At 41.5% G+C, this 14,694-nt stretch overlaps 1 protein-coding gene across 6 annotated transcripts in view; it reads right to left on the reverse strand.

Annotated features, from left to right (window-relative positions):
- Gpr176 (G protein-coupled receptor 176) overlaps positions 1-14,694 on the reverse strand; it is a 162,567-nt gene that overhangs the window by 124,869 nt on the left and 23,004 nt on the right. The window contains exon 1 of one of the 6 annotated variants that reach the window (XM_029567913.1): positions 1,156-1,255. The exons of the other annotated variants lie outside the window; for them this stretch is intronic. Within the exon in view, the coding sequence (XP_029423773.1) occupies positions 1,156-1,213 (58 nt within the window). The 5' untranslated portion in view covers positions 1,214-1,255. Of the gene's footprint in view, positions 1-1,155; positions 1,256-14,694 lie in introns of those variants that run through there. 6 annotated transcript variants of the gene reach the window in all.

Below are 14,694 nucleotides of genomic sequence, written 5' to 3' on the forward strand. Positions count from 1 at the left end.
GGTTCAGACTGACCCCCTGACTCTGTGAGAGGAACTGAGAGCAGCTTGCATGCTTTAGTGCCTTGGCATGCAAGATTTTCTTTGGTTAAAAAGGCTTTCACCTCAAGGGTCGGTCTCCTTGGGTTCCTGACAGGAGGACCTAATCTAAATTGATCATATGATGAACCTGTAAAAACAGGTGTGCCATATTAATCAGAAAAACAGTTGGAGAGCTGCTCAGGACGCTAACCACAGCTGTCCACAGTGATGCTTTACCAAACTAACTGCCCGTTTTACCCTGTGTTTTCTCTTGCCCTCTTTGTTTACATTCTCCCTTGTCCTCATTTGGGGGAGAGGGCATGTTTATGTTTTTTCCACAGAATGCTGATAATGCATGTTGGGTACCTAAACGCCTCATCTGCCTTGCAATATCTCCAGCGCCTGTGTCATCGCCAGCATGGCCGTCACCTCTACTACTGCCATTGCTGCTGAGATTGCCACTGTGCAGCAGTGGCTGAAGGCTATGCAGGGCACCTTTAGCCTCCTCGAGAATTGGGGGGCGTGGCTTTTTGGGGGTTCCTTTTGGTTGTGGCATGTGGAGGTATCCTGTGGTGCATGATGCGCATGCGGCGGCAGACAGTGGCCCAACAGCAAATGCTTGTCCAAGCTATGGCAGCGCTGGAAGCAGGAGGATCTCCCTCCATTTGGCTAAATATGCTGGACCGGTAGTCAATGACGGGTAAGACCCTCTCATTCACATACCAACCCAAGGCAGACCAACAACCATGATGCCATTTAATATATATATAGGGCTAGGAAGGACTTTGGTGAGGTCCAGCCAATCCTTTGTAGTACACTGCTGATGAGCTGTGGGAAGCAGGCGTGGTCGAGCCGGCCAAGATGGTGCCCTGGCTGGCTGCCAAGCTTCGTGCCCCTCACTTGTTTACTCCAACCTGCACAAGCACAATAAGCCCGATCCTGTGCTGCCTGCTTGATCAGAGACATCATCGAGTATGATCCTGCTACGTGGCCCAATAAGCTGCCACTCTGCCTGCCCGCTACGTGTGTGTGTGCCCTGATTGGTCCTGGCTGGGGGGAGGGCTGTTGGGAAAGCTATATGAAGAGCTGAAGTGCGTAATAAGGAGAGAGTGAGAGAAGAAGCAGCTTGAACCTCACCTTGGTGTCTGTGTCGTCTTTCCTTGGCTCTGCTGGACGGAGTCGTGGTTCGCGGCATATGTCCTCACACTGAATAGGATAAAATACTATACAATCCAGATAATTTCTGAGGTTTTAACTCCTATAAGCAGGATGACATGACAGAAGTGAGAAAACTTCTTTAGCTAAGTAGTCAGGAACGCCCCTTAGAAGTGACATTTGAGCTGCAATTACAAAGACAAGACGGCAAATGAGTTCATTAGTGTGTGAGTGAATAAAATCGATCTTTGCGGGGAGAAAAGATGACAAATGAACATGGAGTTACAAGAGGCAGAAGCGGGAGAATCAGGAGTTCAAGACCAGTCGGTGCTATACATTGAGACTCTGAAGAAAGGAAGAAAAAAAGGGAGGGAGGGAGGTGAGGGAGGGAAATTAGCTACGGGAAACTAGAGAAGCACATTGCAGGGCAGAGAGAACAGCCAGGCGAGATGAACAGCTTCTTGCAGGACTGAGTTTGATGCATCAAAGAAAATAAAAGCTTCTGGGAGGCTGTGTGGGATCTCTCCACTCTGGCCCTCTTTCTTCCACCACTTGATCTGAGGCTTCTGCCTTTGTACCATCTGTCAAACTTGATAATGCTGCATGGAGAGTCTGGCCCAGATTCTGCTCAGCCTGTGGATGCCTGAATCTCCTGTTAACAAAGCTCTCACTCTCCCGACCAAGCCCTCAGCTCTGACCAGCTGACGATACACATCTCAGCCTCACTGAAGCGATCTGCGGTGATTGTCCTGAGAGCTGGACGGTGGCCATGAGAAGCAGAAAGCAGAGCACCATGTTCCCCAACCACATGACTTCCTGCAGATGCCCCAGAATGGCTGTAGTGAAGGTTGTATTTCTCAGCCTCACTTGTACCAGTGCCCTGACCAGAGCCTGAAAACACTCAGGAAAGCAACACAAAGCTTCCAACACAAAGGAGGTGGAGCCTTCAAAGCAGCTGCATCTAACAACATTTCCCTTTTCTAACACACCTAGGTTTTCTTTATTGTTTTTTAAGTATTTTATTTTTATTTTATGTGTATGCATGTATTGCCTGCATGTAAGTAAGTGCACCTGTGTCATGCAATGCCCATGGAGGACAGAAGAGACCGTCAGATCCCCTGGAACTGGAGTTATGGACAGTTGTTGGCCGCCATGTGGGTGCTGGGATTCGAACCTGGGTCTTCTGCAAGAACAGCCAGTGTTCTTAATCACTGAGCAATCTCTCCAGCCCTCCTTCTTATTGTTTTTATATTAACTACCAACCACTATTTATGTGTAAAAAGCTCTTGATTAAAACTAGGTATTTAGTGCTAGGCATGGTGGCCCATGCCTTTAATCCCAGCACTCAGAAGGCAGAGGCAGACAGATCTCTGTGAGATAAGCCCAACTGGTGCTACAGGGAGACCCTGTCTCAAACAAAAACAACAAAAGTAGGTGTTTAAATGAAGAGGGGTTTTTTGTTGCTGTTGTTTAATTAGAGGTTATGTGCTGGTTCAGACAATCGCCAGAGTACTTCAGGGTCCTATAAATCTCTTCTGGCTCCTACACAGCCATGAACTTCTGCCACAGCTTCCAGCACCACAACATTCCTAAGATCATGACCCTTGGGGGCTAATGACCTTTCACTGCTGACCTCTTCTACTACTGGACCTTATAGTCCTCCATGCCTGTGAGCATGTCTCTAGCTGCCAGGACCTCTCTAGCCCCTGCTCAGTTGTGGTTCTGGGTTGCAGCCACTCTTGCTGGGCGTCGATTTTCCACTGCATGGGGCCCTGTTGGGCTGTTAAAATATACAATTAAACAAGTCACTAACCCTGTGAATTTGCTTACCCAAATGTAGGCTATAAATATTGACACTTCTGTTATTTCTATTGTGGCATTACACTCAAGTTTAAGTAAAAAAGGAGATCTGGGGCTTTGGGGTTTGTATAGCTGGAAAGTACAGAGACAGAATTGTGCTCCAGACCTCTGGGGAATCAAATAGTATCAGAAATCACTCATTCTGTCTCCCTTTCCTACTGCCCCTCACATCCAGGTCCTTCTCTTTCCCCATCTCATCCTCGTCTCTGCTTCTCTCTCTAGCCTCACAGCCTAAGCAGACAGCTCTCTGCTTCCAACTGCCACTGCTCAGCAAACCTTGTGGGAAAGGGGGGCTTCTCTACCAGCAACTCTGCATAAGTTAAAACTGCATTCCATAACCAGCCCTGGCCTAATCACCAGGGGTAGGGAAACAGGTCTGGGATCAGCAAGGCTGCCTCATGTGCTCATCCTTTCTCCCGAGATAGGAGTGAGGCTAGACAGAATACTGTGAAGAGCCATCATAGAAGAACCAAACAAAACGGAAACTGGGAGACACTACAGCTTGGTTCAGTCTATATTCCCTCTGTAAATCTCCTAACCATATACTATAAAGTCTAAAATGCTAAGACCATCATGTTTTACAAAGCCCAATGACAAGGGTGAAGGCTTCATATGATCTAGGTCCTGCTAGACAGATGTTCCCAAGGGCAGTAGACAGGCCTGCATAAGGCAGTGGCAGTGGCAGTTTTGCTGTAAGCACAAGGAAACAACAAATGCCTTAGGTTCTTCTGAGCTGCTTTATGATTCTGTGAGCTCATTCTCCACATCATAGGCAGTACAGTGCCGCAGCTCCACAGCTTCTGCTAGAGTCAAGGACATGATGGTACAGCTCAGATGACTATATCCCTAGCTCCGTAGCATCCGAGCTTGTTCCAGACCCTCCCATAATTCCAAAAGCAGTCTAACTAACCCTGTAACAGATTTCTTCTTTCATAAAGTCAGTCTGATGAAGAAATAAAATAAACCCCGTATCCTACTACATTATGCAAACATGCAAATTATGTTCCATAGTCAGGAGGGAAAGATATTTCTCTTAACCACCTCTCCCTTCCTTCGACATACAATCAATCAATCAATAAGTAAATACTGTTTCTGATTCTGATGTCCCAAATAAATGAAATCTTGAGCCTTTTCTGTGAGTTATTGACTGCTAATAAAACACTTCATTACCTTCGAAGTGTGGGCTTTTGCAATGCTGGTATCTGAAGACATGATACCATCATTGAGGTGTAATGGTTACTGTGCAATAATTGCTCTTTTTCACAATGAACACAGTGACTGTGAACTGCAATGCTGAGGCTGCGTTCTTTTTCTGTATGCTTTATTTCACAGGACTAAGCTCCCTTCTATAACATCTCCTTCCTTGTGATTCATTTGCTCGGGAAAACATTTTCCTTTACTATTGCTTTTGTAACTGCATCTTCTTTGGACAACAGAATTTTGGTGTCCTTTGGATCAAAAATGTCCCTCAAAAAAGTCCATGTATTAAAGGTTTGGTCTTCCAGCCTGAAGTGCTGTTGGGAGTAGAACCTTTTGAATATGGGACTTAGAGGAAGGAAGTTAGGTCATTGGGGATATGCCCTAGAAGGAGATACTGGGAACCCAACCCCTGCCTGCCTTTTCTTCTTCCTGGATGTCATGAGATGAGCAGCTTTGCTCTCACACACCCTGCAGGTCCCAAAGCAATGGAGCCAACAGACCACAAACTCAAACCAAGAAGGGAAATAAAGTTTTCCTCCACATAGATTGATTATCTCAGGCATATTGTGAGAGTGACAGAAAGCTAGTACAGCTCTGTGATCTGTAACTAAGAACCCTGATGGATGCTGCAGGCCAGAGTCACCAGCTCTTAGTCACCCGTTGCTGGAGCTTTGGGGTTTGTACTATTAGGGAGAAAAGGTCTAGTTAGAAAATTTTTAAAAAGAAAATATCTCTTACATCATTTCATTCACCGATGAAATACCATGGCATATGTTGTAAACTATAACACTTGTGTAAAAAGCAAGGCTAATATCCTTTTGCTGGATACTTAACATGTTAGCAGATGAATCAAAGGTACCTAAACTACCAGAAAGCACTCCTCTTGCATTAGCAAAATCCTCCCTGACTGTCCTCATTATTGACCTGGTATGAATTTCCCAACTCCACGTGTATATTGTCTTCTAGACTAGGTGACCACCATTCAGAAATCAGCAGTCTATGAAGTCATTTATTCATGCAACAGGCATTGAATAAGACTGATGGGCAGAGCTAGCGAGATAACTCAGCAGTCAAGAGCACTGACTGCTCTTACAGAAGAACCAGGTTCAAATTCCCACACCCACATGGCAGCTAACAACCATCCATAATTCCAGTTCCAGGGGATCTGGCTCCCTCTTCTGGTTTTCATGGGCACTGCATGACACAGGTGTATTTAACATATGCAAGCATAATACTCATATATATAAAATAAAAATAATACATTTAAAATAAAATACTGATGGGTAAAATGTCCATGATCACAGACATGCATCAGAAGAACTATCAAATCCAGCTCAGTGGTTGGTCCTGAAAGAGAAGGGATAGAGCAGGAATATAGTAACATGTTCCTGAAGCATTCGGTTTAGTCTTATAAAATATGAAAACAAGCATTAGAAAAAACACTAAAGATTTTTCAAGATTTGAAACAAATATTATAAAATGTTGATATGTTACTTCTGTGAATGATAATTTATTAACTATTTTTCTACATTTTTAAAATCCTTCAAAAAGTGAGGGAACTAGAAAAGAATATGCATGTTTCATATTTTGCTTTGCCTCTGTAATTTCACCCACATGGAGAAACGTTCATCAGAAAAGCAAAAGGGAAACATAATGCCAAACCATGAATTCTAAAATGGAACATAAATCATTGTTGTAAATTGTTTTAAAACACCAGAGTGTCTTACATGTGTGACTTAGTCTGAAAATCTTTCAGAGTATCTCAGATTTGGTGAACCAAGTTTTTAGTGCAAGTTAAAAGAACTGTTTCCCAAGATTCCTCAAAATCGAGTATGACCACCAAACCAAGTACCATTTGAGTCAGCTTAAAGATGCATCTCTATATATTGCTTAGAATGCACTAGAAAACAACAAGACAAGCATATTAACATGTTCCTATAATTCCAGAGTTCAGGAACCTGAGGCAGGAGGATTCTGAACTTGAGGTCAACCTGGGCTTCAAATCAAGACCCTGCCTCAAACAGCCCCCGTCTCTCCCTCCCTCCCCCATCCCCTCTCCTTCTGTGTGTGTGTGTGTCTCAGAGAGAGAGAGAGAGAGAGACAGAGAGACAGAGAGACAGAGAGAGACAGAGAGAGAGAGAGAAAATGAATGAATGAATTTCCTGAGCATGAGCACTCTAGTTTTCAGTGTAAGGTCATTAAGAAAAATCTGTGTGTTGTGGGAAGGGTTGTTGTTACATAATTTTCATAACTTTTAACTGGTACAGAAATAAATGGGAGTACTTGCCCGTGGCTTATTGAGTTTTAACCAAACCTTACAGTATGTTAAAAAAGTTTTTAGACATAGTTATTCTCCTTTTAATCCTAGCTTTATGATGGAATTTTCACAGACTCAAACTTACATAAATCATGATTGTACAATTAAGTTTAGCAATTACTGATTGATCTAAGCTTAGGAACAGGAGTCCTGGAAACAGTCAAGCTATACAACAGTTGCAGCACTAGTACAAGTGCAAAGGCCAAACTTGAGTTTTAAATCATTTGACTAAAAAGCTCCCTCCCAAATCTCAAGCAAGCTCTACTTCTCCCTTGAGAAGTAAGTTTCCCTCATTCAAGTCATAGGTTCTGCATCTGACCCAAGGGCTACATGTTTAGAAACTCAGGAGCTGTGGGATTTAAAAAGACAGAAATAATTCCAGTGTGTTATAGCTTCATTGTGAAATGTCCCCCACAGACTCATGTGTTTGAACACCTGGTTCTCAGCTGGTGGGAGGCTGGAGAATCTTTGGAGCTGGAGGTATGACTGGAGGAAGTAGCTCCCTGGGGTTGGGCCCTTGAGAATTACTGCCCAGGCCTGCATCCTGATCCACCAAGATATGAACAGCCACACAATATTCTCCTGCTGCTGTGGCCCATTCTACTCCAACCACCACGCCTTTCCCAAGATGGACTACACCAGAATTGTGAGCCAACTAAACTTCCTATTCTTAAATTGCTTCTATCAGGTATTTTGTCATAGCAATGACTAAAGTAACTAATACAGAGTATAAAATAAAAGGAAAAACTTTTACTCACTCATCTATTTAGTAAAATGTGTTAAACTCCCACATTACACATCAAGGTCCTTAGATTCTAATGGGTTCAAATGTTTTTCTTTCTGAAGATTTCATTGCACCTCAGACTAATTTACTGCCTCTGAGGATCAAACAAATTCAAATGGCCAACTTGAATTTGTAGGTCACAAATATCCCAATGTTCTACAGAATAGCTGTCTCATGATTTTTAAAAATATGCCTCTATTAACCCTGACCCTATTACAGGAACATGTTACTATGCCTGACTTGTTGTTTTCTAGTGCAGTCGAAGCAATATATAGAGATACATCTTCAAGCTGACTCAAACAATATCTGGTTCAACGGTCTCACTTGATTCTGAGGACTCTTGGGAAACTGTTCTTTCTGATTTGCACTAAAACCTTGATTCACCAAATCTGAGACACTCTGAAAGACTTTCAAACTAAGTCTGAAAGTGTAAGTGCAAGATACTTTGACTTATTTCAATGCAAATGTTTAAAAAAATAATAATAAGCACTTTACTTCCCTGGGCTGCACAGCCTCCAGTGTCCTGATTTTTGCTCCTTGCCCTTCTAGGTCGACTAAGTTCCAGGGGACTATGAGCATCTCTCAAAATGTCCTGTAACTGTGGTGAGTCACCTGTCCTCTTGATCAAGGAGGCCGTGGAGACCCCGCCAGATGGACCTGAACCAGTGTCCAGTCAAAGAGGAGGGTCAACACAGAGGAAACATTTCCTCCATGCTTCCAAACAAAGCCAGGCATCGTTGAGTAGGAACTTTGACTTATCTTCACATAGATGGAACTGGTAAAAGAATGGAGCCAGGGGCTTCTCCCAAGCCTATGTTACCCCTGAGGAAGAGATCCTCAAATGACCTTAAGAGTGAAAATAAACTGGTTTATCTGGGCCAACTGTAGGGTCTTAAATGCCCAAAAGGAAAGTATAACAAAATAGTAATAGGGGCACTAAAACTTTTTAAGAGTCCATGTGTATAGCTAAAGTCTACATAATAAGAAACAATGCCAGACAGGAAATACCTTTCTTTGAGTTGTTGGCCAGGGTGGCCCAAGAGACTCCCAGACAGTAACCCAGCATAGAACTGGGAAAATGAACAGCAGACCCCAATCTTATCTAAAGGAATATTGACAACTGATTGCTGCTAGATGAGGAAGAACTGATCTTCCTAAAACAAAGATTTCTAGATAGGCTGACTAGATTCAGCAGATGGATAAGCACTGGGGAATGGCTGGGGGCGCCGACAACACAGTGGACAGTAACAGGGATGACAGAGTATGTGGGCTCCACTGTGTAGGCAGGGGGAGGCTATAGAAGGGTGCCATTTGGGAAGTGGGTATATAGATGAATAAGATTGTGTGGGATGCTCTGTATGATATACACACACAACAATCAACAAATTTTTTTAAAAAGACATAATTGAGGAGGAAGCATAAAAATTTACTTCATGTTAATTAGTAGAGGTGATAAACATTACTATTGAAATCTACCTGATAACTTTATATCCAAGGAGCTCAGAAAGTAACTGACCGTGACTGTGTTACCTACTGTAACTAGTAAAAATCAGGTACACAGAGATTAAAGACATATGCAAACATCTAAGCGTTAGTTGCATTAAAAATGCAGGAACCAGAATATTTTAAAATGAAATGGAGATCTTCTTTAAAGGGTAAAAACTCATTTCAATTTTATGTTTTACAGGCTTTATACTGAGTTCAATATTGTATAGCTGTATTAATTCAACTGTGAACCTAAAATTTTACAGTCATTTTTGAAATAGATGTATCCTCACTCTGGAAATTGTTACTGAATATGTTAAAGCTGTAATGAAATGCTTCAAGATGGCTTGCCATGATGCCTGACAATCAGAGTTCAATATCCATAACCCAGGTAGGTAAAGATAGAAGAAGAGAATCAACTCCACAGGTTGTTCTCTGACCTCCACATGCATGCAGTGATACTTGGTAATACACACACACACACACACACACACACACACACACACACACACACTGCATGTGTGGATTAAATAAATAATAAACAACAAAAACCAACCAAAAAAACTCATGCTAATTTGAACCATTTCTTACAGTTTGAATCTGAAATGCTCCCCCAGGATTGTTTTAAAAGCTTGTTCCTCAGTTGTTGGCATTAGGGAACTTTGGGAGGTAAGATCTAGCTTCCAGATGTCTGTATATCAACAGAGGTTGGCCTTTGGAAACTACACCCATTCCCTTGTCCCTGTCAAGTTCTCTGATTCCTGATCTACCCAGATGGGAACAACCTCTACTCCATGGTCCCACCACTGTGAACTAAGCTGCTCTACCATGCAGTCTCCTGATGATGTCACAAAACCATTAAGCCAAAGTAAATCTTTCCCGCTGTAACTTGTTTATGTCACAGTGACACAAAAGTAACTAATACAAAAACAGTTATCAGAGAAGTAGAATCGTTGTGACTGAACTTGATCATTTGGTTCTTAAGCCTTTGGAACTGGTTTGCAAGAGGAATTTGGAAGCTTGGAAACACAGGCCAGAGAGGCTTTAAGGTGTTGTAAGCAGAGCTTAATGGTGGTTTTGATGGAAGTTTAGAAGGCCAGGAAACAGAGACTGTTTCCTATAGAAACAGAGACTGTAAAATCTGGGCTCCTGATATTTCACATGGAAACAAGGACTTTTTTGGGAATCAGACTAGAGACAAATCATGTTACATTCTGGCAAAGAATTTGTCTACATTTTCTGAGTCCAGAAAATTTGAGTGAGACAACTCAAAAGTAACAAACTGATTAAATTAGCAGAGGAAATACCAAGACAGCATAACTTTCAGGCTATGGCAATGTTACTGCTACCTTTTTTAAAAGTTTTATTTAACATTTATTTATTTATTCATTTATTTATTTATTTATTTATTTATTTATTTATTATTGTGGGGGTGGGAAGACAGGCAGGAGCATGTGTGTATGGAGGTCAAAGGAAAACTTGCAAGAGTCTATCCTCTCCTTCCACCATGTGGGTTCTGGATATTGAACTCAGCTTGTCAGGCTTGTAAAGAAAGCCTTTGCCCACAGAGCCATCTTACCAGCCTTATTGCTATCTTCTTATAGCCAGGTTTACAGTGCAAACTGAGAGCAAAAAGAAGGTCAGAAAAACTGAAAAACATGTAATTTGGCCAGAAAAGGAGTGATTTAAAGTTGCAGATAGAGAAGTCATAATTGTTAAGGAGATTAGTGCCATTAAATAGAAGCCAAATACTCTGCACTGGACAAGAGCACAGATGCTTTGTGGGCATCTCAGGAATACACCAATCTGCATTCAACAAAGAGTAAAACTGCAGACTTGCTTGAAAGATTTTCTTTTAAATTTTAATATTATTTATATTATGTGTATGGGTGTTTTGCCTGCATGTATGTAAGTGCACTTGTGTCATGCGATGCCCACGGAGGACAGAAGAGGGTGTCAGATCCCCTGGAACTGGAGTTAGGGGCTGTTGTTAGCTACCATATGGGTGCTAGGAACTGAACCCAGGTCCTCTACAAAAGCAGCCAGTGCTCTTAACCACTGAAGCATCTCTCTAGTCCCCCAAAAGATTTGTTTTTAAGAAGAAGAGTGCTGGGGCTGGAGAGATGGCTCAGTGGTTAACAGCATTTGCTGGTCTTGTAGAGGACCCAGTTCTGGTTCCAATTCCCAGCATCCATATCTGGTGTCTTACAACCACTTGAAACTATAGTTTCAGGGTTCTGACATCTCTTCTGACTTCCATGGGCACCTGCATGCATATGGTATACATACAGATTAAGCAGGCACACACATAAACACATAAATAAAAATAACTTTTAAAAATTAAAATAATAAAATTACTGCTACCAAAGGGTTCTAACTTGCAAAGCACCCACTAGGGAAGTATTTTCTAAGTTCAGCCACTTAGGCACTTAATGGTGCTATGGCCATGGTCCAAGAGGGCCAAGTTACTGCTCAAACTGGTAACAGAAATTGTTGATGCTGGTTTTGCCAAAAACCATACAGGCTTCCACCAAGATTCCAGAGAAAAGCCTGAGAGGCCAGGCAATATGTAGCAAAAGCAGATTCTCTGCAGGCATCCCCTGAGAAGACTATGCATGAAGCTATGAGGGTGAATCTTAAGTTGCAATGGAGACTTCAGGAAGTTAAAGATGGTAAGAGCATGGAGCCAAGTTGCATGCAGCAAATGGACCCAACTCAAGAGAGAAGCTATCTAGGTTGTAAGTGACAAAGCTATAGAGGAGGTGATGGCCAAGCCTGTTGGGACTCACATAATAACACCCTATGTTGTGGATGCCAGACAGAACTATAGTGACTAACTTTTGCCCTGCTGACTTAATCTTTCTTGAGTCCCATCTTTTCTTTCTATGCCTTCATTCTTCCCTTTTGGAATAGGAGTATTTATTCTATGCCACTTTGTGTTATGAGTAGGTAACTTCCTTTTTTATTTTACAAAAGCTCACAGTTAAGCATTTACCTTGAATTTCAATGGAGACTTTGGACTTAGACTTGATGCTGTATTGGTTTTTTGTTTGTTTGTTTGTTTGTTTCTGAAGCAGGGTCTCCCTGTGGCCCCAGCTGGCCTGGAACTCACTATGTAGTCCAGGCTGACCTTGAACTCACAGAGCTCTGCCTGCCTCTGCCTTCTGAGTGCTGAGGATTTAAAGGTCTACACCACTACTCCCAGCCTTGGACTTAGACTTTTTAATAATGCTGGAACTAATAAAACTTAAAGGATTCTTGAAGTAAGACTAAATGCATTTTTTTTTACTAAATACATTTTTCATTGCTTGATGACCATAAGCCTTTGGAGGCCTGGCATGGATGTTATGGTTTAAATCTGAAATGTCCCACATAGGTTCCATGTTTTAAACATTACTTCCCAGCTGGCAGAGCTATTTTGGGAGGCTTTAGAAACTTTGGGAGGTACATGGCTAGGGCAGACTTTTGAAGGTTATACTCAGCCTCTGGCTCCTGTTTCGCTCTCTACCTTCTACACAAAGCTTCCCCACACATTCCTGCCACCATGAACTGAGCTGTTATATGCTCCCTGCCATGATGGACTGAAACTCTCTAAAACCCTGAGCCAAAGTAAATTTTTCCTCCTTTAAGTCCTGTCAAGGATAGGGTCACAGAGACACAAAAGTAACTTGGTTAAATGTCTTCTGCATCAAGTACAACAATCGTTCCACTTTTTGTTTAATGTTTGCTTATTCTCCAGCCTCTGATCTGACAACAAGAAAGTGAAGAGCTAACACACAAAGTGGGAAAAAGTATTTGCAAATTATGTAAGAGTTTGGTGTCCTGAATATAAAAGAACCCCTCATAATTCAACAGGAAAGACAAAGGGTCTGAATAGATACTACTCCCAAAAAAGGGAAGATGTACAGTTGGACAACAAGCACACAAAAAGATGCTCAATATCATTAGACATTAGAGAAAGGTGAATCAAAGCCACAATGAGTTACCACTTTATAACCACCAGAATGGGTGTGCTGCAAAAGACCAATAATAATATACAATGACAGGAACATAAAGAAATCAGAGCCCTCAAATACAACTCTACTGAGAATGTAAAGTGATGAGACACTTGGGAAAACAGCCTGGCAGTTCCTAAAAGGATAACTGTGCAGTTACCCTTTGATCACTCTAAGGTATATGTCTAAAATAATTGAAAATGTGTCCACAGAAAAACTTATATGTGAATTTTTACAGCAGCATTATTCAAAATAGCCAAAAGGTAAAAATATCCCAAATGTCCATCAAATGGATACACAAAATGTGCTACATCTATACAATGAAATATTATTCACCAAATTTTTACATTTATTTACTTATTTTTATGTGTATCTATGCATGTGGATGTGTACATGCCACAGTACATGTATAGAAGTTAAAGGACAACTTTCAAAAGTGTGTTTTCTCCTTCTATCATGTGGGTTCCAGAGGTCACACTTGGATTATCAGGCTTGGGGCAAGCATCCTTACCTGCTAAGCCATCTCACTGCCCCTGACACAGCAACTTTTTTAAATGGAATGAGGGCTTAGAATATAGCTTAGTGGTAGGTACAATGCTTGCCTAGCAAGCATGAGGCCCTAGGTTCAATTCCCCCAACACCACAAAAATAAATAAATAAATAAATAGAGATGAAGTTTTGGTACATGTTTTATTCATATTGAATAAAACCTAAAAAGATAATGAAATGTTATAAATGAAAGAAGACATTCATGAATGATAACACATTTAACTCTAAATACATGAAATGTTAAAAAAAAAAAAAGAAAAACAGACAAATCCTCTGAGACATAAATTAGTGGCTACTTATGGCCCAGGGTATTGAGAAGAAGTGTAATAATTGCTGATGAGCACTTGGTTTCTTTGTGGAATAATAAAAATGTTCCAGAATATAAAAATGGTGATTATTGTACAACTCCGTGAAAATACCAAAAAGCCACTGAGTTGTACTCTGTGGCTGAATTCTGTAGCATGCAAATTTTATTTTAATAGCTGGGTTTTTTAATGATTTTCAAAGGAGAATTGAACTTCCAAGAGGAATTGGAAAATAGAAAGATATATCATAAATAAAAAGACCACAAAAAGAGCAACATAGGGTTATAGCATTTCATTCAAAGAGAGGTCAGTTTGATTACCTGTGCCTGACATACTATAAAAGAATGAATTAAGCATTATTTTGTATTTTATTTTGTACTTTAACTTTTAAAAATTAAAGAAAGAAAAAAGAAGACTAGGGAGATGGCTCAGTCGGTAAAATGCTTGTCTCGCAAATACAAGGACCTGAGTTCAATCCCCAGAACCACATAAAAATGCCAGGCATGGTGGCACACACTGTAATCCCTGAACTGGGGAAGAGATGTGGGATACCTGGGACTCACTGGACAGTCACTCTAGCTTAATTGGTGAGTTCCAGGCCAGTGAGAGACCCTGTCTCAAAAAGAGGTGCAGGATATGCCTGAGGATGACACCTGAGGTTGTTCTCTGGCCTCAATACACATATACACATGCACACATGAGCCTGTACATACACATGCGCACACAGCATAAAAATGGGGTGGGTAGAAAGGAAGGAAAGAAAGAAAAAGAGAAGGAGGGAGGGAGGGAGGAAGGGAGGGAGGGAGGTGTTGGGGAACCCTGCTGTTAAGGTCAGCTCCTTTCTCAGCAGGGGCTTCCTGCCTGACTTACCTGGAAAGTGCCTCCAAGCATGGATACCTGACCTTATTCAGAACATGACCTTTGGCATAGTTACCTGCAATAAAGCTACCCCCAGTTTTTTTCTATATGATAATTAGGCATTTCCCTATAGCCAGATGATAGGATCCCCCCGCCACATGTAAATAA

The sequence above is a fragment of the Nannospalax galili genome, unplaced genomic scaffold (genome assembly GCF_000622305.1).
Source record: "Nannospalax galili isolate Female #2095 unplaced genomic scaffold, S.galili_v1.0 scaffold1400, whole genome shotgun sequence".
Classification (NCBI taxonomy): domain Eukaryota; kingdom Metazoa; phylum Chordata; class Mammalia; order Rodentia; family Spalacidae; genus Nannospalax; species Nannospalax galili.